Raw genomic sequence first — 26,444 nt, forward strand, 5'->3', positions numbered from 1 at the left:
ACAAAAAAACACTTTTAGGGTTTAGTGGTAGCATAATAGTCAGATATTTCTGGCAAGACTTTATTAAAGCTATATGATCAGAAATTCTTTCAGCAAGTCTGTTAAAACAGTATTGTTGTAAACTTTAAATACTACCAAAGGAAAAAAAATACTACATCAGGAGAAAAGAAACCTAATTTTATTGGTACGTACCCTTCAGTACCTTTACTGCTGTTCCCGTCCTTGAGATACATTGAAAAATCTATAACTCCAACCTACAGAGAGAATTTTCAGGTTTTAATATAAAATTAGATATTCTTTACAAGACATAACACAATATCTCCTTCTAGGCACTCAAAACAGTAATACAGTCTTGACACTTATTAGGAATGTATGATTAAAAATTTACTGTTTTACTTTCAGTTTAATCAAGAATTAACAAGGGTGGGAAGTAAAGAATCAAGATTATGTCAATAAGACTAGAAGACCAGATCACAACTAAGACAGTCAATGGAATACTTAATATAAATAAGGTCTAAAGTTTCTTTCTCTTTTGCTTATTTCGGGTATTCCGCTACTGAATCCCTGTTCATTTTTAGAAATAACTTTTTAAAAATTAGCACATTTCCCCTGTAGAAGTTTCAGAAAATACAGCTAAACAAAAGGGGAAGTAATATTAAATCCCAACCACCATAGATGACCATTGCTAACATTTTGGTGTCTATTCCTCCAAACTTTCATTGATGTACACATCTTCATTTTTTAAGATTGCCATTTTATGATTTAGCTTCTTTCTTTTTAAAAATCCACGCCAAAGGCCAGGCACAGTGGCTCACGCCTGTAATCTCAGCACTTTGGGAGGCCGAGGTGGGTGAATCACCTGAGGTCAGGAGTTCGAGACCAGACTGACCAACATGGAGAAACCCTATCTCTACTAAAAATACAAAAATTAGCTGGGCATGGTGGCACACGCCTGTAATCCCAGCTACTCGGGAGGCTGAAGCAGGAGAATCGCTTGAACCCGGGAGGTGGAGGTTGTGGTGAGCCGAGATCTCGCCATTGCACTCCAGCCTGGGCAACAAGAGCGAAACTCCATCTAAAAAAAAAAAAAAATCCACACCAAGAAAATCGTACTTCCCTTTCTATTTTACCAGAATAAAACATAACAGAACTTTGTGATAGAATTTCATACAGAAAGGGTGAGAAGTAATTAAAGTGAAAATATTATTTATTGGGCAATTAATGTATACTAGGCCCTGTTCTAACTGCATTACATCAAGAAATCTGAAACAACAAGAAACTAAGTAATTATAAAATATATTCAGCTAGAAAATGAGGAAGCCAGAATCCAAAACTAGACAGTTAGCTTCAGGGCCTTTACTCTTAACTACCATGCTTTAATGGCCTTTAGTACAGTTGGCTCTCCTTATCAGCAAGTCCTAAAACCCAGGGACACAGAGGGCTGACTTTAAGGGGCTTGAGCATTGTGAGTGTTGGTATTCACAGAGGTCCTGGAAACAATCTCCTTTGGATACTGAAGGACAACTGTCCAGTTGATCCCTGAACAACAGACTTTGAACTGTGCAAGTCCACTTATATACTATATATATACAATATAAAATATGTATTTATATTTATATTATATTATTTTATTTTTGAGACAAAGTCTCACTCTGTCATCCAGGCAGAAAAAAATAAAGGTTTTCCTCCATCTCTGCCACTCCTGAGACAGCAAGACCAACCCCCTCCTCTTCCTCCTCGTCAACCTGGTTAGTGTGAAGGACCTTTATGGATCCATATGAAGGACCATAAAGGATCTGGTTCCTTTATGATAATTCATTCATTTAAATGAATAGTAAATATATTTTCTCATCTTTATAATTTTCTTATAACATTTTCTTTTCTCTAGCTTACTTTATTGTAAGAATACAGCATATGAAATATACAATAGGCCGGGCACCATGGCTTATGTGGGATGTTTCTACCATGTGGTGCCTTACTCTGGTGTTCAAGAGTCAACTGTATATATTTTAGTATACACACACACACACACACCTCATTTTATTGCTCTTTGCTTCACAGATATTGCACTTTTTACAAATTGAAGGTTTGTGGCAACCCTGCGTCTAGCAAGTCTATTAATGCCATTTTTCCAACAGCATGTGCTCGCTTCATGTCTGGGTTTCACATTTTGGTAATTCCCACAGTACTTCAAACTTTTTCATTATTACTATATCTGTTATGATAATCTGTAATCAGTGATCTTTGATGCTACTATCAACATTATTTTGGGGCTCCATGAACTACACCCATATAAGACGGCAAGCAATCCATAAATGTGTGTGTTCTGACTGCTTTACTTACTGGCCGTTCCCCCATCTCTCTCCCTTCTCCTTGGCCTCCCTATTCCCTAAGACACAATACTCAAATTAGGCCAGTTAATAACCCTGCAATGGCCACTAAGTGTTCAAGTGAAAGGAAGAGTTGCACATTTCTTACTTTAAATCAAAAGCCAGAAAAAATAAAGCTCAGTGAAGAAGGCATGTCGGAAGCCAAGACAGGTCAAAAGGTAGGCTTTTTGGGCCAAACAGCCAGGTTGTGAAAGCAAAGGAAAAGTTCTTGAAGGGAATTAAGTGCTACTCCAATGAACAAATGAATGACAAGAAAGCAAAACAGCCTGATTGCTGAAAGGAATAAAGTTTGAGTGGTCTGTATAGAAGATCAAACCAGCCACAATATTCCCTTAAGCCAACACCTAATTCAGAGCAAGGCCCTAATGCTCTTGAATTCTATGGAGATTGAGAAGTAAAAAAGCTGCAGAGGAAAAGCCTGAAGTTAGCAGCGACTGGTTTCCGAAGTTTAAGGAAAGAAACTGTCTCCATAACATAAAGGTACAAGTTGAAGCAGCAAGCGTTGATGTAAATAATAGAAGCCGTAGCAAGTTATCCAGAATATCTAATTAAGATAATTGATGAAGGTGGATACACTTAACAACAGATTTTAGTTGTAGTCAAAACAGCCTTCTATTAGACAATGCCACCTAGGACTTTCATAGCTATAGATGAGAAGTCAATGCCTGGCTTCAAAGCTACAAAGGACAGACTGACTCTCTCGTTAGAGGCTAATGCAGCTGGTGACTTTAAGTTGAAGCCAGTGCTCATTTACCATTCTGAAAATCCTAGGGCCCTTAAGAATGATGCTAAATCTACTCTGCCTATGCTTTATAAGTGGAATAGCAGGCTGGGCGTGGTGGCTCAGTCAGTAATCCCAGCACTTTTGGAAGCCAAGGCAGGGAGATCACTTGAGGCCACCAGTTTGAGATCAGCCTGGGCAACATGGCAAAACCCCGTCTCTACTATAAATACAAAAATTATCCGGGTGTGGTGGTACATGCCTGTAGTCCCAGATACTCAGGAGAATGAGGCATAAGGATTGCTTGAGCCCAGAAGGTGGAGGTTGCAGTGAGCTGAGATGGTGCCACTGCATTCCAGCCTAAGCGACACATCAAGACTCTGTCTCAAAAAAACAAAAAACAAAAACCAAAAAAACAACGGGTACAGCAAAGACAGCACATCTGTTTACAGCATGGTTTACTAGAGTATTACATAAACTTAGTTGATAAAGCAGCAGCAAGATTTGAGAGGACTGATTCCAATTTTGAAAGAAATTCTACTGTGGGTAAAATGCTGTCAAACAGCATGGTATGCTACAGAGAAATCTTTTGTAAAGGAAGCCAACTAATGTGGCAAACTTCACTGTTGTCTTATTTTAATAAATTGCCACAGCCACCTCAACTTTCAGCAACCACCAAGCTCAGTCAGCAGCCATCAACACTGAGGTAAGACCCTCTACCAGCAAAAAGATTACAACTCACTGAAGGCTCAGGTGATTGTTAGCATTTTTTAAGCAATAAAGTATTTTTAAGTTAAGGTATGTACACTATTTTTTACACATACACTATTACATACTTAATAGTGTAAACAAACTTTTTATTTAAAAAAATTTTTTAGAGTTTTATTTTGAGACAGGGTCTCACTGTCACCCAGGCTGGAGTGCGGTGGCACAATCATGGCTAACTATAGCCTCGACCTCCCAAGCTCAAGTGATCCTCCTGCCTCAGCCTCCCAAGTAGCCACCAGAACCAGCTAATTTTTTATTTTTTGTAGAGATGGGGTCTCACTATGTTGCCCAGTCTGGTGTCAAACTACTGGGTTCAAGCGATACTCCCGCCCCAAAGTGCAGGGATTACAGGTGTGAACCATCGCACCTGGCCTAGTATAAACAAACTTTTACATGTACTGGGAAACCAAAAAATGCATGTGACTTGCTTTATTATGATATTTGCTTTATTGTTGTGATCTGAAACCAAACCTGCAATATCTTGGGTTTGCCCGTGTTTGTGTGTGTATGTATGTGTATGTAAATATGTATGTGTGTGTATATATATATGTTTAACAGAAAGTACAGCCAAGACAAGAATCTGAAAAACATTCATAATGTATAAATGAGCCAAACTGGAAGGAAAAACAACCTATTTTTTTATATTCCCATCAAAATGGAAGGAAATCCTGTTCATGACACATACAGTATGGCCTAATTTGATTGCTATAACCTAATCAAATCCATTTCTGAGATACCAGAACTCAGAGTGACACGCATGGTAATGAGTCTCTTTCCCATACCTGAGAGTCCAAGTCTTCTCCTTTCATACAGAAATTGGCATCAATGACATTCAGACCCACCAACAGACCAGCAATTATGGCTCCTTCTTCTTCCATCATGAGGGCATTGGGTTCATAGAATTCACTGTAAGAGAAATCCACGGAATTCCTTATTGTAACAAAAGTCTCAAAAATCCAGTGACGTAATCATGAGACAAGGACAAAAACGCTTGCTTCATGGTTGATTATAGTCATCTACAAAAATAGTTAAAAAATTACAAAAAGAAAGGCTTTAATAAATATTTTATTTTTAGATAATAGGTGGATGTTGGCAAGTGGAACTGGAGAAAAATTTTTTTAAAAGAAAAAAGATAATAGGTGCATGAATAGATTCTTTAGATAATAGTCTCGCAGAAAGACATGTGACTGAACAGTGTTGTGGTTGAAGCAGGTATTCAGACTTTTCTGACATATTTGTACTTGTGATGTACCGTCACATGATTTTGCAATCTTTTATGCATCTTAAAGCATTTGTTTAGTAGCTCGGCGTGGTGGTTCGCATCTGTAATCCCAGCACTTGGGGAGGCCAAGGCGGGAGGACTGTTTGAGACCAGGACTTTGAGACCAGCTTGAGCAACATAGTAAGACCCCATCTCTATTAAAAACAAAAAAAAAATCTGAATGGATAAAAATTATTGGCTGGGCACAGTGGCTCACGCCTGTAATCCCAGCACTTTGGGAGGTCGAGGCAGGTAGATCACTTGAGGTCAGGAGTTCAAGACCAGCCTGGCCAACATGATAAAACCCCATCTCTACTAAAAATACAAAAAATAGCTGGGTGTAGTGATGCATGCCTGTAATCCCAGCTACTCAGGGGGCTGAGGCAAGAGAATTGCTTGAACACAGAAAGCGGAGGTTGCAGTACTCCAGCCTGGGTGACAGAACAAGACTGTGTCTCAAAAAAAAAAAAAATTTCGTGAAGACCCATAGATAATTAAATACTGCTTATAATGCACCTAAATTACTAATACACACACAAAGAAACCAGTGATGTAATTCATATGATTTAACTATTGCATTCCTTGGTATTTACCCAAATGAGTTAAAAACTTATGTTCACATAAAAACCTGCATACATGTGTTTATAGCAGTTTTACTCTTAATTGCCAAAATTTGGGGGCAACCAAGATGTTCTTCAGTAGATGAATGGACAATGGCATATGACTTAGCACTAAAAAAGGGAACTATCGCTGGGCGCAGTGGCTCACGCTTGCAATCTCAGCACTTTGGGAGGCCGAGGCGGGCGGATCACCTGAGGTCGGGAGTTCGAGACCAGCCTGACCAACATGGAGAAACCCTGTCTCTACTAAAAAAAAAAAAAATACAAAATTAGCTGGGCATGGTGGCACATGCCTGTAATCCCAGCTACTCGGAAGGCTGAGGCAGGACGATCGCTTGAACCTGGGAGGCAGAGGTTGTGGTGAGCCGAGATCGTGCCATTGCACTCCAGCCTGAGCAACAAGTGTGAAACTGTCTCAAAGAAAAAAAAAAAAAAAAAGAAAGAAAACAGGGAGCTATCAAACCACGGAGGAAACAAATGCATATTACTAAGTGAAAGGTGCCAGTCTGAAAAGGCCATATACTGTATGATTCCCACTACATGACATTCTGGAAAAGGCAAAACTCATAGAGACAGTAAACCCCTGGAAACCACAGTACACTCAACAGTACGATCAGTGGTTATTAGGGGTTGTAGGACAGAGAGATGAATAGGCGGAGCATAGAGGATTTTTTAGGGCCGTGAAACTATTTTGTATGGTATAATGACATATGGATACATATCATTATACATCTGTCAAAATCCATAAAACATACAATACCAAGAGTAAACCTTAATGTAAACTATGAACTTTGGGAGATAATGATGTGTCGATGTAGGTTCATCAATTGTAACAAATGCACCACTCTTGTGGGATGTTGATAATGAGGGAGGTTGTGCAGGGGAGAAGGGTATATATGAAAAATCTCTGTACCTTCTACTCAATATTGCTATAAATTTAAAACCACTCTAAAAAATAGTCTTTTAGATTTTTTTTAAAAAATGAAACAGTCCGGGCGTGGTGGCTCACGCATGTAAACCCCACACTTTGGGAGGCTGAGGCAGGCGGATCCCTTGAGGTCAGGAGTTCAAGACCACCCTGGCCAACGTGGTGAAACCCTGTCTCTACTAAAAATACAAAAATTATCCAGGCGTGGTGGTGCATGCCTGTAGTCCCATCTACTCGGGAGGCTGAGGTAGGAGAATCGATTGAACCTGGGAGGTGGAGGCTGCAGTGAGCTGCGATCGCACCACTGCACTCTGACCTGGGCGACAGAGTGCGACTCACTTAAAACAAAACAAAACAAAACAAAAACCAAAAACCCAGTGACTTGAAGTATTCATTTTCAGTCAATTTGACGTGATTGAAACAACACTGCAATCAATTTGTGTTTTTTTTTTTTAAAACGTTGTCTTGCTGTCGCCCAAGCTGGAGTGCAGTGGTGTGATCTCGGCTCACTGCAAGCTCCGCCCCCGGGGTTCACTCCATTCTCCTGCCTCAGTCTCTTGAGTAGCTGGGACTACAGGCGCCCACCACCACGCCCGGCTAATTTTTTATATTTTTAGTAGAGACGGGGTTTCACTGTATTAGCCAGGATGGTCTCGATCTCCTGACCTTGTGATCTGCCCGCCTTGGCCTCCCAGAGTGCTGGGATTACAGGCGTGAGGCACCGCATCCGGCCGATCAATTTGTTTTCAACAAGTTACCTGGGACTACTAAAGGTCAACCTCAATCACTGTTAATAATCAATATAATTCACTGATATTAGTTCCTTATTTATTTTCTGATTCTCTCTAAAAGATATTAACAGGCTGGGTGCGGTGGCTCACGCCTGTAGTGCCAGCACTTTGGGAGGCCAAGGTGGGTGGATCACGAGGTCAAGAGATCGAGACCATCCTGGCCAACATGGTGAAATCCCGTCTCTACTAAAAATACAGAAATTAGCTGGGCGTGGTGGTGTGCACCTGTAGTCCCAGCTACTTGGGAGGCTGTGGCAGGAGAATAGCTTGAACCCGGGAGGTGGAGGTTGCAGTGAGTGGAGATCCTGCCACTGCACTCCAGCCTGGTAACAGAGCGAGACTCTGTCTCAAAAAAAAAAAAAAAAAAGATATTAACAAATGACAAAATAGCACAAAAACAGTACATGAATGAGCTGCAAATTTACCGTTTCTCTCAAAAACTGATCACGTGCTATATTTGTTCTTTGATAGCCCCTGAAGGAAACTGAGTAGAACTGGAATGAACAAGGTTCTTTGACAGTTTATTGTCCCAAAAGCCTCACCTTATGAATTGGTCAGAAGCGGAATATGGCCGAATTCCAACATTCACACATTTCCAAATCTCAGCTAACTAAATGTCAGTTCCATGAACTTTCACAAAAACACATCTGTGTAATCACTATCCTGATCACTGGAATCCTAGAAATCAGTTCTTTCTCTCTTCCAATCTCTACCCGCACTTCTCCAACGTAACTATTATCCTGATTTCTATCACCATAGATTGATTTTACCTATTTTTGACCTTTATACAATGGAATCATATAATAAAGATGGATAAAATAAAATAATGCTGTTTTGCCTCTCTCAGTTGTATCTATGATCCATCTGGAAGATTTTGTGATATTTTATATATGTATATTTTTTATAGACAGAGTCTCACTCTGTCGCCCAGGCTAAAGAGCGGTGGAACACTCTTGGCTCACTGCAGCTTCTGCTTCCTGGGTCCAAGCAATTCTCGTGCCTCAGCCACCCAAGTAGCTGGGATTACAGGTGTGCACCACCACGCCCGGCTAATTTTTATATTTTTTTAGTAGACAGGGTTTCGCCATATAGGACTCCTAGCCTCAAGTGGTCTGCCCACCTTGGCCTCCCAAAGTGCTGGGATTACAGGTGTGAACCACTGCACCCATCCAATTTTGTGCTATATTTGAATTTAATGCTACATATCAAGTTCTTGTCTTATTGAGCCTGGGCACATGCTAAGGTGCCTTCTGTTTTCTGGAGGTAAGTCTTGGCCTGCCCTGGAAAAGATCAATATATACCACAGTGACAGAACACACATAACATAAATCATCCATTTGGGAGTATATGTGTGTGAGGTATGAGAGAAAGTATCAGTGAAGCTATTATGAATCAACTGTTTCTGATCCACAAAAATGGTGAACTTACATGGTTTGACTTTATACGATGTAGAACATACCAAGGAAAGAAGAAAGTTCAAGGTGTTCATACCTGAGAAGTTCTTTCTTATTGATCAAAGCTTTCATATATTCTGAAAGTTTCTTTTGCATTAATGCCAAACGAAGCCAGGCTCTTCCTCTACCTACTGGTGTCCTACAAAAACACAGAAATCAAACAACTAAAAACACAAGCAACAGAAGCAAAGGCTACAGCAGAATCAGTTCACTTATTCTTGCTAATGGTGTTCCAGTGTAACAAGCACACTGAGGTGCTCCTTAGGACTTCTCCCAGCATATTCCTGGGCAAGGAATTTCTGTGTGTGGGCTAATGCGACCCAGGGGGGTGTTTGGGACAAATGCTTTCAAAAAGAATTACTGAATGTAACTACAATTTGAAGACTCAGCCTCTGGGAGACCCAACTAAAAATGTTCCATCAGATTAGTAATAGCAAATCCTTATAAATTCAGGTGGATTATATAAAAGTCCAAAGCATGAATGTGGACACAGGCAATCTAGGCCTCTATCTGATTAAAATTAAACCAGTCTCATTTGGGAAGGTGGTCACTACTGCGTAGTTCTAAGGCAGGCTACAGTCACTAGCTCTTCAGGTTAATTTGACAGTTGTTTTAATCTTGACTCTCAAACCCACTGAATAGCTTTTTTCCCTAAGTCAAGTCCAGCATGCCACCCCCTTAGATACAATTTCTTGAGACACACTAAGTGATTCCCCAAGTGCTTTAAAAAATAAGGAAATGTTTGGCATTTCAACAAAAAGACAACCTCTCTTAGATGAATAATTATCCCTCAAGAGCACAATTTTCTTAATATTCTGTATACCAATTCTCTCATATCAGCACCTATTCAGGACATCATGCATTTTGGATTGGAAGTCTTGCTCTTCAAGGGATAGTTAATAAGAATGCTGTTTCAGAGAAATGGAATTCAACCTTAGACTTACTTAAGTCCTGGAAGATCTTTAACACTTGCTGTTATCTCTGCGGCTTCTGGAACAAGCTTTTCTACCAGTTCTAGAGGTCCCCAGAAAGACTTATTTTGTCCAAGAAAAGTTTTTTTAGCTAAGGCAACAAAAATAAAACAGTATTTTAATATTTTTTACAACATAAGCATTCTCTCAATACACACACACACACACACACACACACACACACACACAACTTTTCAGGAAACCAATCCCAGGTTATAAGATGGTTTTAGATTCATTCATGCTTGTAGAATAGATAATATTTTGTGAAAATAAAAAATTTTCTACTTCCCAAGACTCAGCCTTTCTTCTTTCAAGAACAGTTTGTGGCCTAGCCATATAATATAATAAAACATTTTAACAATTTAGTGCCTAAAATTGTGTGGTATTAATGAAGAAAACAGCTCAATAGAAAAGAATATATAATCCAGAAATAGGCTATGGAATATTGGGAAGTTGGTAAGCATAGGCACACAGATTTTAAAAAAACAACCAAACAAAAAATAACAGGAAAAGAATATTGAGAAGGCAGCAAGAAAGGAAACAAGGGTGAACAAGACCAGATACTGCCCTCAAAAGCTTATAATTAAGTGGAAAGAACACTGAACCAAGAGTCGGGAGACCTGAGTTCTAGCACCTACTCTGCCACAACTCAATGTGTGACCTTGACCAAGTCATGTCTCATTCTGGGCAGGCCTATTTCCACCTGTCAAACAGAATTACTCTACTGGATTTGATTACTTATAATGGCCCTTCCAACTGTAACATTTAATGATCTGTATTTTTAAAGCCCTATAAGTCCACTGAGTTAATCATAACCCTGCTCCTATATAGACTCCATTCCAATGGATCAATATTATTAATTCAAGCCTCTTATTCTTTGGCTCTACAAAGAATGCTTTATTCTATAGTATGCATTGCTAGAAAACAGCTGCATGCATATTTGCATTTTGGGACGACGGCCTACCTTTCAAGCCATGTTTCAGACAGTGTTCCATCACCACAAAGAATTGCTGGAGAGGTGCATAGTCAGAGTCAAGAGTCCTCCCCAGGTTCAGAGCTGATTCAATCAAGCCCTTGATACTCAGCTTGGCCATGTTCATGAGGTTCATGCGTTCGTTAGCCATGAGATAATTAGGATCTGCAGTCAAAGGGGAAGAAGATGAAGCCTGGTTACTAGAAATAGCACATTTTAAAATTCAGTATTGTATTCTTCTCCACCATGTACTCACTGTGAAAAAAATGCTAGTTTCCTTTAAGAATAGCCTCAATGAAGCGGTAAAATGAACTATTTTATCAAATCTCAAGCCTTTAGTTGTCTTTTCTTTCTTTTTTTCTTTGAGACAGGATCCTGCTCTGTCGCCCAAACTGGAATGCAGTGGCATGATCATAGCTTACTGTAGCCTCAACCTTCTGGGCTCAAGTAACCCTTCTGTCTCTGCCTCCCGTGTAGCTGGAACCATAGGCGCACACCACCACCACACCTGGCTAATTTTTGTATTTTCTGTAGAGACAGGGTCTCACTTTGTTGCCCAGGCTGGTCTTGAACTCTTGAGCTGAAGCAATATTCCCACCTCAACTTCTCAAACTGTTGGGATAATAGGCGTGAGCCACCGTGCCTGGCTGAGTAGTCTTTTAATATTCTCACCACGGCCTCTGCTATCACCCTAACCTGAGGGTGTCATATCTCCCTACTGTACTACCTTCACACTGCTCTCTCTGCTTCCATTCTTGCCTACCCTTCTCTTCTCTGCATAATTTGTGACGTGCTCTAAAAATAAAGTCCCAATGGAGGAAGAAAAGGGTAAAGGGCTTAAACAAACTTTGCATTATGGTATTTTATTATTCTTTAAACTATGCACTAGCATTATTAGTATAATGCAGTACTAGAACTTAATCAACTCCCACATTTTTAAGTCTTAGCACACAGTGTGTATGGCTCTCATCAACCAGACAGACAAACTATTTGGGGAAAGGGGCTAAGTGACACATTTTATTGTACTCATTACCTTCATTTATTGGTGCTTACACTGTGCCAGCACTGTGGGCTGCCTCTTACAATTATGATCTCCATCTCTCCTTACAACATGCTGTGAGACAGTCACCATTACAACAATTTTACAGGGAAGAAAAATGAGACTTAGAGAGTAAAGCTTCAACTGCTCTGCCCTGACTCACTGTATGACCTCGGGCAAGTCACCATCCCATTTTAGGTCACTCAAATAGTTGCAGCTGGTCCATGGGCACAGCCAGTAATCAATGACAGAGCCAGAGGCCAGACTCCTCCTGACCATTCTTTTATAGGATTATTTTACCTACTTATTCTCTCATCATATTTAGGTATTCTCCCTTCTTTCCGTTGCTAAAAAAGGCCCATAAGAGCTAGGTGGACCAAGGTGTAACAGTTTATAAGTGGCAGAATCTGGACCTGGATCTGACATGAAAGCTAACGCTCTCTTTACCTTATGCCATGTGTATCCTCCCAAATACCAAATATACCAAATTTGTACTGAAAACTAAAGAAGGCCTAGAGCTCTATGACATATTCCATTTCTTCTTAGGAAGACTAAAAATACTAATAAGGCCACGGTTTCATAATACAAATAAGTCACTTAACAAAAAACAGACTGTTTAATGCAAATTATCCCAAGCAATTTTCTTCATACAATGTTTTTATTTATATCTGCTTTCAAAGTTAAATGAGCAGAGTCAAATGGTCAAATTCTAAATTAATCTTCTCATTCAGTTTAAGGACTTGTGGATTTGAAATTCCAACTATATAAATCTTGGTTTGTTGTCATGTTGTCTGAGGTTACTTTTGGAGAAACACTTTATGTGAGAGTCAGAATTGGTATACATTACCATTAATTCTTTCCTGCATAACAACAAATATTTTAGGGTCATAGCTTAAATGTGGCTCTCTTTGTTCATGATAGATCAACTTGTCAAGGGTAGTATTCTCACAAAAGGACAGTAAAATACATGGAAAACTATGCCCTCACAGCCATGAAGAACAACTATCAGATAATTTCCATTTATTACCAGCATGTATGTACATTCTAGTGTTTCTGACCTCCTATAACTACTCGAAAAAAGGAATAGAGCAGGGGTGTGGGTATGAATGTGTGTAGAGGGCTACAAGCCTTCCCACCTAACATCTCCAGTAGATGGCAGGAGACTATGGTTGGTGCTAGATAACTGCCTGCCCATAATGTAACTCTGAGGCATTCACTCTGCCTCAAGCCTGTAGACCATTAATTCAGGAACTTATAACAAGATTAAACAATGCTGCTAGTCAAAGTTTATAAGCTGATTCCAACATAGTGAGAACTAGTCATGTGGGGGAGAGATAGACTTGGGTTAAGTAAAAAATATCATATTGAGACATTTTTCCAGAAGTAGTGATAGATTTATACCAACCCATCTATATTTTCTCATGTTCTTCTTATAATCTGCAGCAGAAATGTTTAAGACATCTGGCTGAGGTCTGGAGTGCATGAACTACAGACAGGTTAACTAGCTTCTATGGGAATTAAATTTCTGATACCATGGACTCCATTAGTAAGGCTCTATAATCTATTTAAACTAACTTCCATCAAACACAAACAACCCACCCATTCTTTAAAAAACACTACTTGGCACTGTTGACATTTTAAGCTAGATAATTCATTTTTACAGGGCTCTGTTCTGAAAACTGATTTTCACAGCAACACAGTTGTGGGTAACACTAGATGTCAGTAGCACTGACAGCTGTTTTTGGTGGGTTAAGACAACCAAAAATATCTCCAGACACTGGCAAATAATCTTTGGGAGATTAAGTCAGGTCCTTCTACATTGAGAACTACTAATCTAAACAAATGAAAAGTCAAACAAAAATCTGTTATAGTAATTTGATGGTTAGATATAAGAGCTTAAAAGTAACAATTCACTCCAGTTAGAATGGCTATTACCAACAAGACAAAAAATAAAAAATGCTGGTGCGAATGCAGCAAAAAAGGAATTCTTATACACTGCTGGTGGGAATGTAAATTAGTATAGCCTTTATGGAAAACTATACGGCGGTTCCTCAAAAAACTAAAAATAGAACTACCATATGATTCAGCAATCCCAATACTGGATGTTTATCCAAAGGAAAGGAAATCAATATGACAAAGAGATATCTGCATTCCCATGTTTAATTCAGCACTATTCACAAGATATGAAATCAATCTAAGTGTCATCAACACGAATAAAGAAATGTGGTATACACACACACACACACACACACACACACACACAAAATTCAGCCATGAAAAGAATGAAATCCTATGATTCATGGCCACATGGATAAGCCTAAAGGACATTATGCTAAGTGAAATAACTCAGGGACAGAAAGATAAATACCACATGCTCTCATTCATATGTGGAAGCTAAAAAAGTTGAGCTCATAGAAGTAGAGAGTAGAATTGTGGTTTTTAGAAAATGAAAAGAGTATGGAGGAGGGGAAGATAGGGAGAGGTTGGTTAACAGATACAAAGCTACAACTAGATAAGATGAGTAAGTTCTAGTGTTCTGCAGCATTGTATGGTGACTATAGTCAATAATTTTTAAAATATTTTCAAATAGCTAGAAGAGAGGATTTTGAATATTCCCAAAATAAACAAATGAGTGTTTGAAGTAAGAGATATGCTAATTACCTTGATTTGATCATTACATTGTATACATGAGCCAAAATATCAGTCTGTACCCCTAAATATGTACAATTATTACACATCAAAAATTTAAAAAAGAATTTATTGCTCATTGTTAATTAACACAAAAGCTAAAATGAGTATTATTTAATGCTTATTATTGACATTTTTGTGCTGAATAGTATACAAAAGTATGGCTATTGAGTCTTGCTATGTTGCTCAGACTGGTCTTGAACTCCTGGCCTCAAGCCATCCTCCCATGCTGGCCTCCCAAAGTGCTGGGATTAAAGGTATAAACCACCACACCTGGCCTACAAATAATGTTGGCTGCTAATAATGAATATTAAATCATTAACCTGATTTGTTACAGAATATTTTCTATTCAACATTACTTGTCTTAAATCCTATTCAAGTATAAAATGATTTTGCAAAACTAACCGATCCTGTTAAAAAGGGCTGCAATGACCTGACAGAGTATGGAGGGGCTTCTGAGGGCAGGTCAAGTTCTGTTTGTTGGTGGGTGTTTATTACGTGAGCATGTTGAGTGTGTAACGTTGTACTGAGCTGAATACTTATAATATAGGATTCTTTTCTGTGTATTTTGTACTTTTAACTATATAAAGTAAAAAAAGATTCTGTTATATTGTATAAGCCAGAAAGCCATTTTAAAACATGCATGACTTTCATGATACCATCAGTCAAGCTTTTCCTGTGAGTAAAATGATTTAAAATTTAAAAATGTTCACAACACTGGCATTTAACACTATTATTCCAATAGAGAACTTTCATGCAATTATTTTGTCAATACATATTGAACATCTACTATGTGTTAGATATTGTGTTTAATGTTAGAAATAACAGAGGTAATAATAGACTTAGTCCCTGCCATCAAAGTGCTTACTATTTATCAAAGTTGGTTAATACAAACTTATAGAGAACAAATAGGGAAGTGTAGAGCAAACACCTGAAATTTCAGGATAAACGTAATCATATTTAATAAAGATCAATTTTATTCCAGGACAAATAATTTTTTTTTTTAATTTTTAACTTTTCAGATGGAGTTTCACTCTTGTTGCCCAGGCTGAATGGCATGATCTTGGCTCACTGCAACCTCCTCTTCCAGGGTTCAAGCGATTCTTCTGCCTCAGCCTCCCAAGTATCTGGGATTACAGGCATGTGACACCATGCCTAGCTAATTTTGTATTTTTAGTCGAGACGGGGGTCTCACCATATTGGTCAGGCTGGTCTTGAACTCCTGACCTCGAGTGATCCACCCGCCTCGGGCTCCCAAAGTGCTGGGGATTACAGGTGTGAGCCACTGCGTCTCGCCCAGGACAAATAATTTTAAATGTTCCGTTTGTTTTGTTTTGATTTTTGAGGCAGGATCTTGCTCTGTCACCCAGGCTGGAGTGCAGTGGCACAATCACAGCTCACTGTAGTCCCAACCTCCCAGGCTCAAGTGATTCTCCCACCTTGGCCTCCTAAGTAGCTGGGATAATAAACAGGTGTGTGCAACCATGCCCGGCTAATTTTTTTTTTTTTTTGTAGAGACAGGGTCTCCCTATGTTGCCCAGCTGGTCTCAAACTCCTAAGATCAAGTGATCCTCTCACCTCAGCCTACCAAAGTAATGAGATTACAGGCATGGGTCATCATGCCCAGCTAATTAAATTTTTTGTTGTCATTGTTGTTAAATGACATAAACCTATTCTATGGAAATGTTAGTTTTCTATATTTCTTAAAACTAAGATAATTGATATGTCATTAGTTTAGGGTTCCAGGCAGGCTGTAAGCATAACACAATTTCCTCTGACATTGGGTACACTTCTGTGGAGAAGACTGAGAAGTAATTCAACTACACTGCAGTAAGAACTCCAACAAAGGCATATACAGGAGACCAGGGGAATATGCATAGGAGAAAGGTATCTGACCTGGCTCCCTATTTTTCCTTCAACTTTAGGGGCCAGGTGTGTTTCTATATCTATCTATTCTTAATGGCATCTCAGGTGTCATATTTCTACTCAAAAATAAGAAAATTTACTTAAGTACCACTTTCTCTGGATTGAAATCTGTTAAAGGGGTTAGTCAAAAAAAATTTAACCAGCCAGGCGTGGTGGCTCACACCTGTAATCCCAGCACTTTGGGAGGCCGAGGCAGGTGAATTAACTGAAGTCAGGAGTTTGAGACCAGCCTGGCCAACACGGGGAAGCCCCATCTCTACTAAAAATACAAAAGTTAGCTGGGTGTGGTGCTGGGCACCTGTAATCCCAGCTACTCAGGAGGCTGAGGCAGAAGAATCACTTGAACCCGGCAGGCAGAGACCGCAGTGAGCCAAGATTGTGCCACTGCACTCCAGCCTGGGCGACAAGAGCAAAACTGTCTCGGAAAAAAAAAAAAAAAAAAAAAAAAAAATTAACCATAAATTTACTTGTCCTCATTGCTACCTTTTCTTGGTAACAGCATAATCAATGATGAACTTCACTGAGTTAGGACTTGTCATCAGAAAGGATTAATATACTAATCTATGGAGTCAATTAAACTATTATATGACTTCAGGCAAGAAATCTCACCTCTTTGAAGCCTCAATTTCCTCATCAGTAAAATGAGAGGGTTGGGCTTGCTCAGTTTTTTCCCTTGGAAACCATGCACATTCATATCAGTCATAATGACATATAGAGCACTGATTCTCAAAGGGAGAGACATATTAATATACCTGGAACCACAGAAATGACATGTTCTGTTTGGAAAACCCCACAAATGACTGATACCAAATGAACTAGATCCTTTCTACTCTCTGGTCTCGGAATACCAACACTGGCATCACCATGAAAGCTTTTAGACATGGGAAGCTGTAGAGGTTTTGCACTTTTACTAGATCCCCAGGCAATCTGTATGTGCATTAAAGTTTGAGAAGCATTGACCTAGATCACTCTCCTAGCTAGCATATTTATAATGCCATGATTTCACAGTTGGCTTCATCAAGGGCAACTAACATACATGTATATAAGTAGAAAGCCCTAGGAGGAAGGAAATAATAAAGATTAGATCAGAAAAAAATTAAACAGCAAAAACAACTACTGAGAAAAATCAATAAAATCCAAGGTTGGTTCTTTGACAAGATAACAATATTGACATTTAGCTAGGCTGATCAGTAGAAAAGAGAGAGGATTCAAATTACCAAAATCGGGAATGAAAGAGGGGACAGTAGTATTGACATTACAGAAACAAGGATTATAAGGGAATACTATGGACAACTGTATGCCAGCATACTAAATAATCTGGACAAAACGGACAATTTCTTAGAAAGACACAAACTACCAAAACTGACATAAGAAATAGGAAATCTGAAGAGATCTACAACAAGTAAAGATCCTGAATTAGTAGTAAAAAAAAAAAAAATAGCACACAGAGGAGGCCAGAACCAGAGCCTCATTGTTAAAATCTACCAATCATTTAAGGAATTGACACCAATCCTTGACAGACTATTCCAAAAATAAGAAGAGAGAACTTCCCAACTGATTCTATTACAGTAATATTACCTTGAGACCAAATCAGATAAAGATATCATAAGAAAACTATAGATCAATACTCCGTATGAATACAGACACAAAAATCCTAAACAAAATACTGGCAAATCAAATCCAGCAACATATAAAAAGGATTATATAACTGGACCAAGTGGGATTAATCACAGAATGCAAGGTCGGTCCAACACACAAAACTCAATCAATGTAATACACCAAATTAACAGAGTAAAGAAAGACATCACATGGTCATTTCATTAGAAACAGACAAAGCACTTGACAAATTCCAATAGCCAATATAACAAAAATGTTAATGATATAAACATTCAACAAACTAGGAAGAGAACTTCCTTAGGTTGACAAAGGGCATCTACAAAAAACTCACAGCTAACAAACTTGATGGCAAAAGACTGGATGGTAAAAGACTGAAGGCTTTCTCAAAGATCAGGAAGACAAGGATGTCCACTTTTGCTACTTCTAACCAAATTGTATAGGAGGGTCTTGCTAGGGCAAATAGGCAAGAAAAGGAAATGAAAGGCATCCAGTTTGAAAAGGAAGAAGTCAAACTATATTTGCAGATGACATGATCTTATATATAAAAAATCCTAAGGAATCTACACACACACAACATACGTAAATAAAATCAGTTTGGCAAGGTTGTAAGGTACAAGATCAACACACAAAAATTAATTACATTTGTATACATTAGCAACAAACAATTCGAAAAAGAAATTTAAAAACAATTCCATTTATAATAGCACCAGAAAAATATTTACCAATAAACGTAACAAAAGAAGTGCAAGACTTGCACATGGAAAACTACAAAACTTTGCTGAAAGACATTTTAAAAGATCAGGCTGGGTGCAGTGGCTCACTTCTGTAATCCCTGCACTTTGGGAGACTGAAGTGGGTGGATCACTTGAGGTCAGGAGTTCAAGACCAGCCTGGCCAACATGGTGAAACCCCATCTCTACTAAAATTACAAAAATTAATATTTGCAAAAAATGGTGGTAGGATAATTGGATATCCAAATGCAAAATAATTTTTTTTTAAAAGCTCAAAATAGATCTGAGACCAAAGTGTAAGAGCTAAAACTATAAAGCTCTTAGGAGGAAACACAGGTCTAAATATTTTATAACCACAGACTAGGCAATGGTTTAGCAACAAAAGAAAAAACAGGTACAGTGGACTTCATCAAAAATAAAAACATTTGTGTTTCAAACGACATCATCAAGAAAGTGAAAAGACAACCCACAGAATGGCAGAAAATATTTGCAAATCAGATCCAATATCCAGAATGTATAAAGAATTATTATGATTTAACAACAGAAGAGAAATAATCCTAGTAAAAAAGAATGGGCAAAGGCTTGAAATATACATTTCTGCAGAGAAGAGAGACAAATGGCCAGAAAGCATACGAAAAGATGCTAATTAGAGAAATACAAATCAAAATTATGAGATACCTTTTCACATTCACTAGGATAACAACAATAATTATTATTCACTGAAGGAAATGGTATTAGCAAGAATGTGGAAAACTGGAAACTTTTGTGCATTGCTTGTAGGAGTGTAAAACTGTCCAGCTGCTTTGGCAGTCTGGCAGTTCTCCAAAAAATTAAACATATGAGTTATTTGACCCAGCAATTCAACATTTTCAATATGAAAACATGTCCACACATCATAAAAATGCCAACAATAGAGACTGGAGACTACTAGAGGGAGGTGGGAGGTGGGAGGGAACCAGAAAAGCTAATTGTTGGGTACTATGCTCACTACCTGGGTGACAGGATGAATCATACCCCAAATCTCAGCATCACACAATATACCCATGTAACAAACCTGCACATGTAGCCCCTGAAGCGAAAAAAAAGCTGAAATTATTTTAAAAATATATTCACACAAAATGTACACATTAATGTTCACAGTAGTAGTATTCATAATTTGCCCCAAAGTGAAACAAGCCAAATGTCCACCAACCGATAAAGAGACAAAATAAGATATGCCCATACAATAAAATATTATTAATCCATAAAAAGAAATGAAGTTACGATACATGCTACAACATGGATAACCCTTGAAAACATATGCTAAGTGAAAGAAGCCTGACACAAAAGGCCACATATTTTATGATTTTGTCTATATAAAATGCCCAGAATAGGCAAATCTATGGAGAGAGACATATGTAAACACTTGAAGAAGCCCCTCAAAAAAAAAAATCTGCAGAGACAGAAAACAGACTAGCGGCTGCCAGTGGCTGGGAGGAGGAAGAATAGAGAGTGGTTATTAATGGGTATAGAGTTTCTTTTTAGAAAAGGTGTTGAAAATATTCTCAGATTAGGGAGTGGTGATGGATGCACAACTTTTTGACTATACTAACCACCACTGAATTGTACACTTTAAAGTGATAACCTTTGTGGTATATGAACTGTACCTCAATAAGGCTATTATTAGAAAAAAAAACCTAAAGCTTTTAGATGTAATAATAATATATATCTTGTATGTATCTTGATTCAAATAAACCAACTAAAAAAAGACATATTTGAGACCATCAACAGATTTTGAAAATGGGCTGAGACACTATAAGACTTTGTTGTCAATTTTGTTAGTTGTGACACTGAAGGATTTACAGGTGCTGAGATGTAATGTTTGGAGTTTGCTTTAAAATGCTCCAGAAACAAACATGGAGGTATTAAATAAGATTGGCAATAATTACTGAAGCTGCTGATGGAGATATGTGAGCTCATTAAGCTATTCTTTTTACGTACTATAAAAAGTTGTGTAATTAAGCTGGGCATGGTGGTATGCACCCATAGTCCTAGCTACTCGGGGCTGAGGTAAGGCAGGAAGAGTTCAAAGCTATAGTGAGCTATGAGAGCTATGAGCATGCTACTGTACTCCGGCCTGGGCAACAGAGTTGAGACTCTGTCTCTAAAAAAAAAAAGTTCCACAATTAAACAAGTAAAAAATTTAAAGTAAAAGTAAAATTCTGGCTGGGCACGGTGGCTCACTCCTGTAATCCCAGCACTTTGGGAGGCTGAGGCTGGCAGATGGATAGCTTGACTACAGGAGTCAAGACCAGCCTGGGCAACAAGGTGAGACCCTCTCTCCATAAAACACAGAAAATATTAGCTGGGTGTGGTGGTACACACCTGTGGTCTCAGTTCCTTGGGAGGCTAAGGTGGGAGGACGGCTTGAGCCTGGGAAGTGGGTGCTGCAGTGAGCTGTGCCACCACATTCTAGCCTGGGCAACAGAGTGAGATCCTGTCTCAAAAAAAAAAAAAGAAAGAAAGAAAAAAACAAGAAAAGAAAAAAGACATTCTGCTTTCTCTTGCTCCAGGTCAAGGTTTAGCTGCTGGCCTCCTGTAAGAAACTAGTGTAGTTTCTTCTACCTCTGTATATAAACAACAACAACAACAAAAAACCCTTTTGATGGGCTTTAGCATTGAAATGAGTTAGCTTATTTAACCAAAACCATTCTTTTTATATACTCTTACTCATTCTTGGTTAGGTGTGCATTTCTCTAATCTTTAATAGATTTAAAAAAAAATATTAGCTTGCACAAGAGCTCCCTAGGAAACACACTGATTTCTTCTTCACTGGGCTCCCATATCATAATATAACAATTTTAGTTTTGGAAAGTTTCCCAGACTTCTTCAGTTTCCTTTACTTGAGCATTCCATGCTGCAGAAGAATACCTAGATTTCTGGAAACATTTAGAAGTTAGGACAACAGTTAACCTTCTTCGTTTTGATACAACATAAGAAATTTAGGTGGTAAATACAACCCAAGAGTTCCTTGCTTTGCTCAATTTATTGCATAAAAATAATTTAAATGTTTTGGGCTTTACCTAGTATCAAAAAAAAAAAAAAAAAAAAAGAAAAAAAGAAAAAGAAACAATTTAAATGGATGTGAGAGGGCCATGATACAATCTCGCAGTTAGATCTATGATCTAGAAGGGTTAGATCTGTCTCTCTCACATTCCCTGAGTGATGTTGGGGGAAATTCTCATTCTTCCGTTTCATCTGTAAAATGCTGGGGGAGACAATCCTCCTTCCACCTCTTGTGTGCCTACATTTCTTTACTGGGTTATATCAAGACTATAAGGCCTTGACCACTCTTTCCTGGGCCATTTATGGAGCTGATAATGAGAGAGGAGGCTTTCCTACTGCTTCCTATAAAAACAATGGGTTCTCCCAACTTGGCCTTCTTCATCTGCAACACAAACCTACCACGTGTGAGCATGTCACTGAGTCATACAGTGTCACCCAATGGGACTCTGGTCCAAGAGGAACTGGCACAGATACGCAGATGCTTAGGCTGCTTGCATTGTCATAAGTAATAAAGTCCTTTGCCTCTGACCTAGGAGTCTTGTATTTTTTGCCAGTATCCAAGAAACAGTAAGAGGCTTTATTAGTTTGCTAAAGCACGTAAACCTCAGATCTGACAAAAACCATGAATAATCACTGTTCTTAGTTTAACTCCCTGGAATACTGTACATTTGTACTCCAAATGAGATAACACCAAAAGTAATATGAATAAAAGATGATAAATCTCAATATACTGCAGTACTTGAGGTAGATCCTAAATGTTGTGGTATCACAGAACACGTGAAGGACAGTATTCCAAGTGGTTGGAATGGGTGTGAGAGGTCAGATGGAGAAAATAAGAGTGGACTGGGGAGTTCTCACTGGGGAGAACTGGAAAACACAGGTAGGGTAGAGTCAGATAAAGAGGTCTCTGAAACTAGACTTGGATATTAATGAAGGAAGCAACGGGAACCACTGTAGTTTTGAGCAGGGAATCAGCGTAACTAAAATTCTGTTTGGGGATGATTAATCTGAGAAGATTATGCAAAATGAATTTGAGGGAAGAGAATCAAAATGATCTGCCATGAAGAATTGTAGTGATTCAAGTTTAGACAGTCATTAGAAGAGAGAAAGGAAATGAAGGGGTCAAGAATAACACCAAGGTTTTTGCCCTGAGAGACTGAAACAGTGTGCTATAAAGGGAAGTGACAAAGGTGAGTAACTGTTATGGAGGTAAAGGGCAAAGTAAACTTGGTTTTGGATATCATAAAGGATATTTATGTGGAAAGATTTTCAACATATCATTTTTAAAGACAAGGTCTCACTGTGTTGCCCAGGCTGGACTTGGACTCATGGGCTCAAGCAATCCTCCCACCTCAACCTCCTGAATAGATGGGTCTACAGGAATGCAACCACCATGCCCAGCTTTCAAGATATTTTTGATCACATAGTTGTAAATGCAAATGGAAGTTTGGAGTTAGAGAGTCATCAGCATAGGACAATAATAACAATTAAGAGAAAAGATGCTTTCACAAGGAGATGTTTTAAAGAGAAATAGAAGTATGCAAGGTTACTAGCCCAGCCTTTAAAGTATGCCCACAATTACAGGCTGGAAACAGAGCCAAAACAGTCCTTTCAGGAATTTTTTTTTTTTTTTTTTTTTTTTTTTTTTTTTTTTTGCACACACCTAGATAGTGGCTAGAGTACAAATGGATATATACCAGAGAGGCAGCACAGGATACTGGAGTGTCTTTCAAACAAAGGTCACAACCCTTTAGTGAGTCACAAAATCAATTTTATGTCTTACATAGTAAGGTTATGTATTGTTTTTAAGATACATACAAATAAATGATGTGTGTACTGAGTTCTGGATGAAGATGTATTTTTACAGTGGTTCTTGTGTCAAATAAGTTTAAAGAACTTTGGTGTAGTGGTTAACAGCACAAGCTCTAAAGCTGGCCTGTGGGAGTTTGAACTCTATTCAAACTCTTCCCTAGCTGGGTGACCTTGGGAAAAGTTTTTTCTCTTGTTGCATTTTCTGTTTTGAGATAATTGAGGAATCACATGAAATTGTAAGAAATAATATAGAGAGATACTATGTACTTTTAACCTAGTTCTCCCAAGGGTATCTTGCAAAACTGTAGTACATTATCACAACCAGGATACTGATGTTGAATTACAGTCAAGACACAGAACATTTCCATCACGACAAGGATCCCCCATATTGATATATATGCCCACATTTTATAGCCATGCCCATATCCCTCCTTGCCCCTACCCCATCCTCAATCCATGCCAACCACTAATCTGTTCATTTCTATAGTTTTATCTCTTCAAGAATGTTATGTAAATAGAATCATATAGTACGTAACCATTAAAATTAACTTTTTGTTACTCAGCATAATTCTCTGAAGAATCATTCAGGTTGTTGCATGTATCAATGGTCTGTTCCTTTTTACAACTGAGTAGTATTCCACTGGGAAACTTTCTTAACCTCTGTATGCGTTACTTTCTTTATCTATAAAATGGTGACAGGGTTCTGAAGGGTAAACAAGTTCTTATATGTAAGCATTTAGAAGTGCTTGGAATATACTAAGGAAAAAAGTTGTTAGGTACTGTAATTATTATGGTCTTCCATATATACATAACTTTTTTTTTTTTTTTTTTTTGAGACAGTCTTGCTCAGTCACCCAGGCTGGAGTGCACTGCTGCAATCTCAGCTCACTGCAACCTCCACCTCACAGCTTCAAGTGATTTACTTGCCTCAGCCTCCTGAGTAGCTGGGACTACAGGCATGTGCCACCACCCCTGCTAATTTTTTCTTTTTTTTTTTTTTTTTTTTTAGGAGTCTTGCTCTGTCGCCCAGGCTTGAGTGCAGGGGCATGATCTTGACTCATGGCAACCTCTGCCGCCCTGGCTCAAACAATTCTCGTGCCTCAGCCTCCCAGGATCTGCGATTACAGGAGCCTGCCACCATGCCTGGCTAATTTTTTGTATTTTCAGTAGAGACGGAGTTTCACCATGTTGCTCAGGCTGGCCTTGAACTCCTGGCATCAGGTGATCTGCCCACCGTGGCATCCCAAAGTGCTAGGATTATGGGCGAGCCACCACGCCCCACCAATTTTGTTGTTGTTGTTTGAGAGGGAGTCTCACTCTATTGTCCAGGCTGGAGTGCAGTGGCACGACCTCAGCTCACTGCAACCTCTGCCTCCCAGTTTCAAGCAATTCTCCTGCCTCAGTAATTTTTTGTATTTTTAGTAGAGATGGGTTTTGTCATGTTGGCAAGGCTAGTCTCGAACTCCTGAGCTCCGGTCATCTACCTGCCTCGGTCCCCCAAAGTACTGGGATTATAGAAGTGAACCACCACTCCAAGCCATTATTAACACTTTTATTTAACTTAATAAGCTTACTGGATGATGATGTGGCACAGTGCTAGAAGCTAATAAAATCTCTTAAGATATGTTTCTTCTGTTTTTCAACATGCATCAAGTCTTAACACCCTCTGTCCCCAAATGTTAAGGAACCAGTATGCAATTTTGGTAGGTAAAATTTTACACAGGTATATTATTGCCTAAATTCAAGTACTGTCCTGACCATTTTAATCCTCAGAGTGACGGGCAGTAATCCGGGCAACTGCAAATTTACAAAAGGCTTGTAATGAGTACAGACAGGAATTCGATATTTATTGAAAAATGAAAGGTAATAAGCTATATGCCTTTTATTATTTAATTTAATGTTCATAATTTCCCTAGTGAGTTTCAAAACATTTTAGACACAAATTACTAGCATATAAGGAAAGGAGATGCAATATAATAGGTGTTGTACATAATACAATTCTACCCTAAGAAGACACTTCATATTCTAGTAGATATAAGTTACAAACACATAGAATATGAAACTAATCATCACTGTAAAAAATAGTTCAGGTCGGGCGTGGTGGCTTACACTTGTAATCCCAGCACTTTGGGAGGCCAAGGCGGGTGGACCACGAGGTCAGGAGATTGAGACCATCCTGGCAAACACAGTGAAACTCCATCTCTACTAAAAATGCAAAAACTAGCCAGGCACGGTGGTATGCACCTGTAGTACCAGCTACTCAGGAGGCTGAGGCAGAAGAATCACTTGAAACCGGGAGGTGGAGGCTGCAGTGAGCGGAGATTGCACCACTGCACTCCAGCCTGGGCAACAGAGTGAGACTCCTGTCTCCTAAAAAAAAAAAAAAAAAAAAAAAAAAATCCAAAGGGCTGGGCGCAGTGGCTCATGCCTGTAATCCCAGCACTTTGGGAGCCTGAGGTGGGCACATCACCTGAGGCCAGGAATTCAAGACCAGCCTAACCAACATGGTGAGACCCTGTCTCTACTAAAAATGCAAAAATTAACCAGATATGGTGGCATGTGGCTGTAGTCCCAGCTACTCAGGAGGCTGAGGCAGGAGAATTGCTTTAATCCGGGAGGTAGAGGTTGCAGTGAGCTGATACCATGCCATTGCACTCCAGCCTGGGCAACAAGAGTGAAACTCTATCTCAAAAAAAAAAAAAAAAAAAA

General features: G+C 38.8%; 1 protein-coding gene across 32 annotated transcripts in view; it reads right to left on the minus strand.

Annotated features, from left to right (window-relative positions):
• Nucleotides 1-26,444, minus strand: part of RUFY3 (RUN and FYVE domain containing 3) — a 103,300-nt gene that overhangs the window by 35,950 nt on the left and 40,906 nt on the right. For all 32 annotated transcript variants that reach the window (XR_012434890.1, XR_010586861.2, XR_012434884.1 and 29 more), the window contains 5 exons: nucleotides 10,869-11,042; nucleotides 9,878-9,995; nucleotides 8,971-9,072; nucleotides 4,662-4,785; nucleotides 193-254 (listed from right to left, as the gene is read on the minus strand). Coding sequence is in view for 21 of the 32 variants with exons in the window: in XM_065545109.1 (XP_065401181.1) it covers nucleotides 193-254; nucleotides 4,662-4,785; nucleotides 8,971-9,072; nucleotides 9,878-9,995; nucleotides 10,869-11,042 (580 nt within the window). In the remaining 11 variants the exon portion in view is untranslated. The remainder of the gene's footprint in view (nucleotides 1-192; nucleotides 255-4,661; nucleotides 4,786-8,970; nucleotides 9,073-9,877; nucleotides 9,996-10,868; nucleotides 11,043-26,444) is intronic.

Source organism: Macaca fascicularis, chromosome 5 (assembly GCF_037993035.2).
Source record: "Macaca fascicularis isolate 582-1 chromosome 5, T2T-MFA8v1.1".
In the NCBI taxonomy this organism is placed as follows: domain Eukaryota; kingdom Metazoa; phylum Chordata; class Mammalia; order Primates; family Cercopithecidae; genus Macaca; species Macaca fascicularis.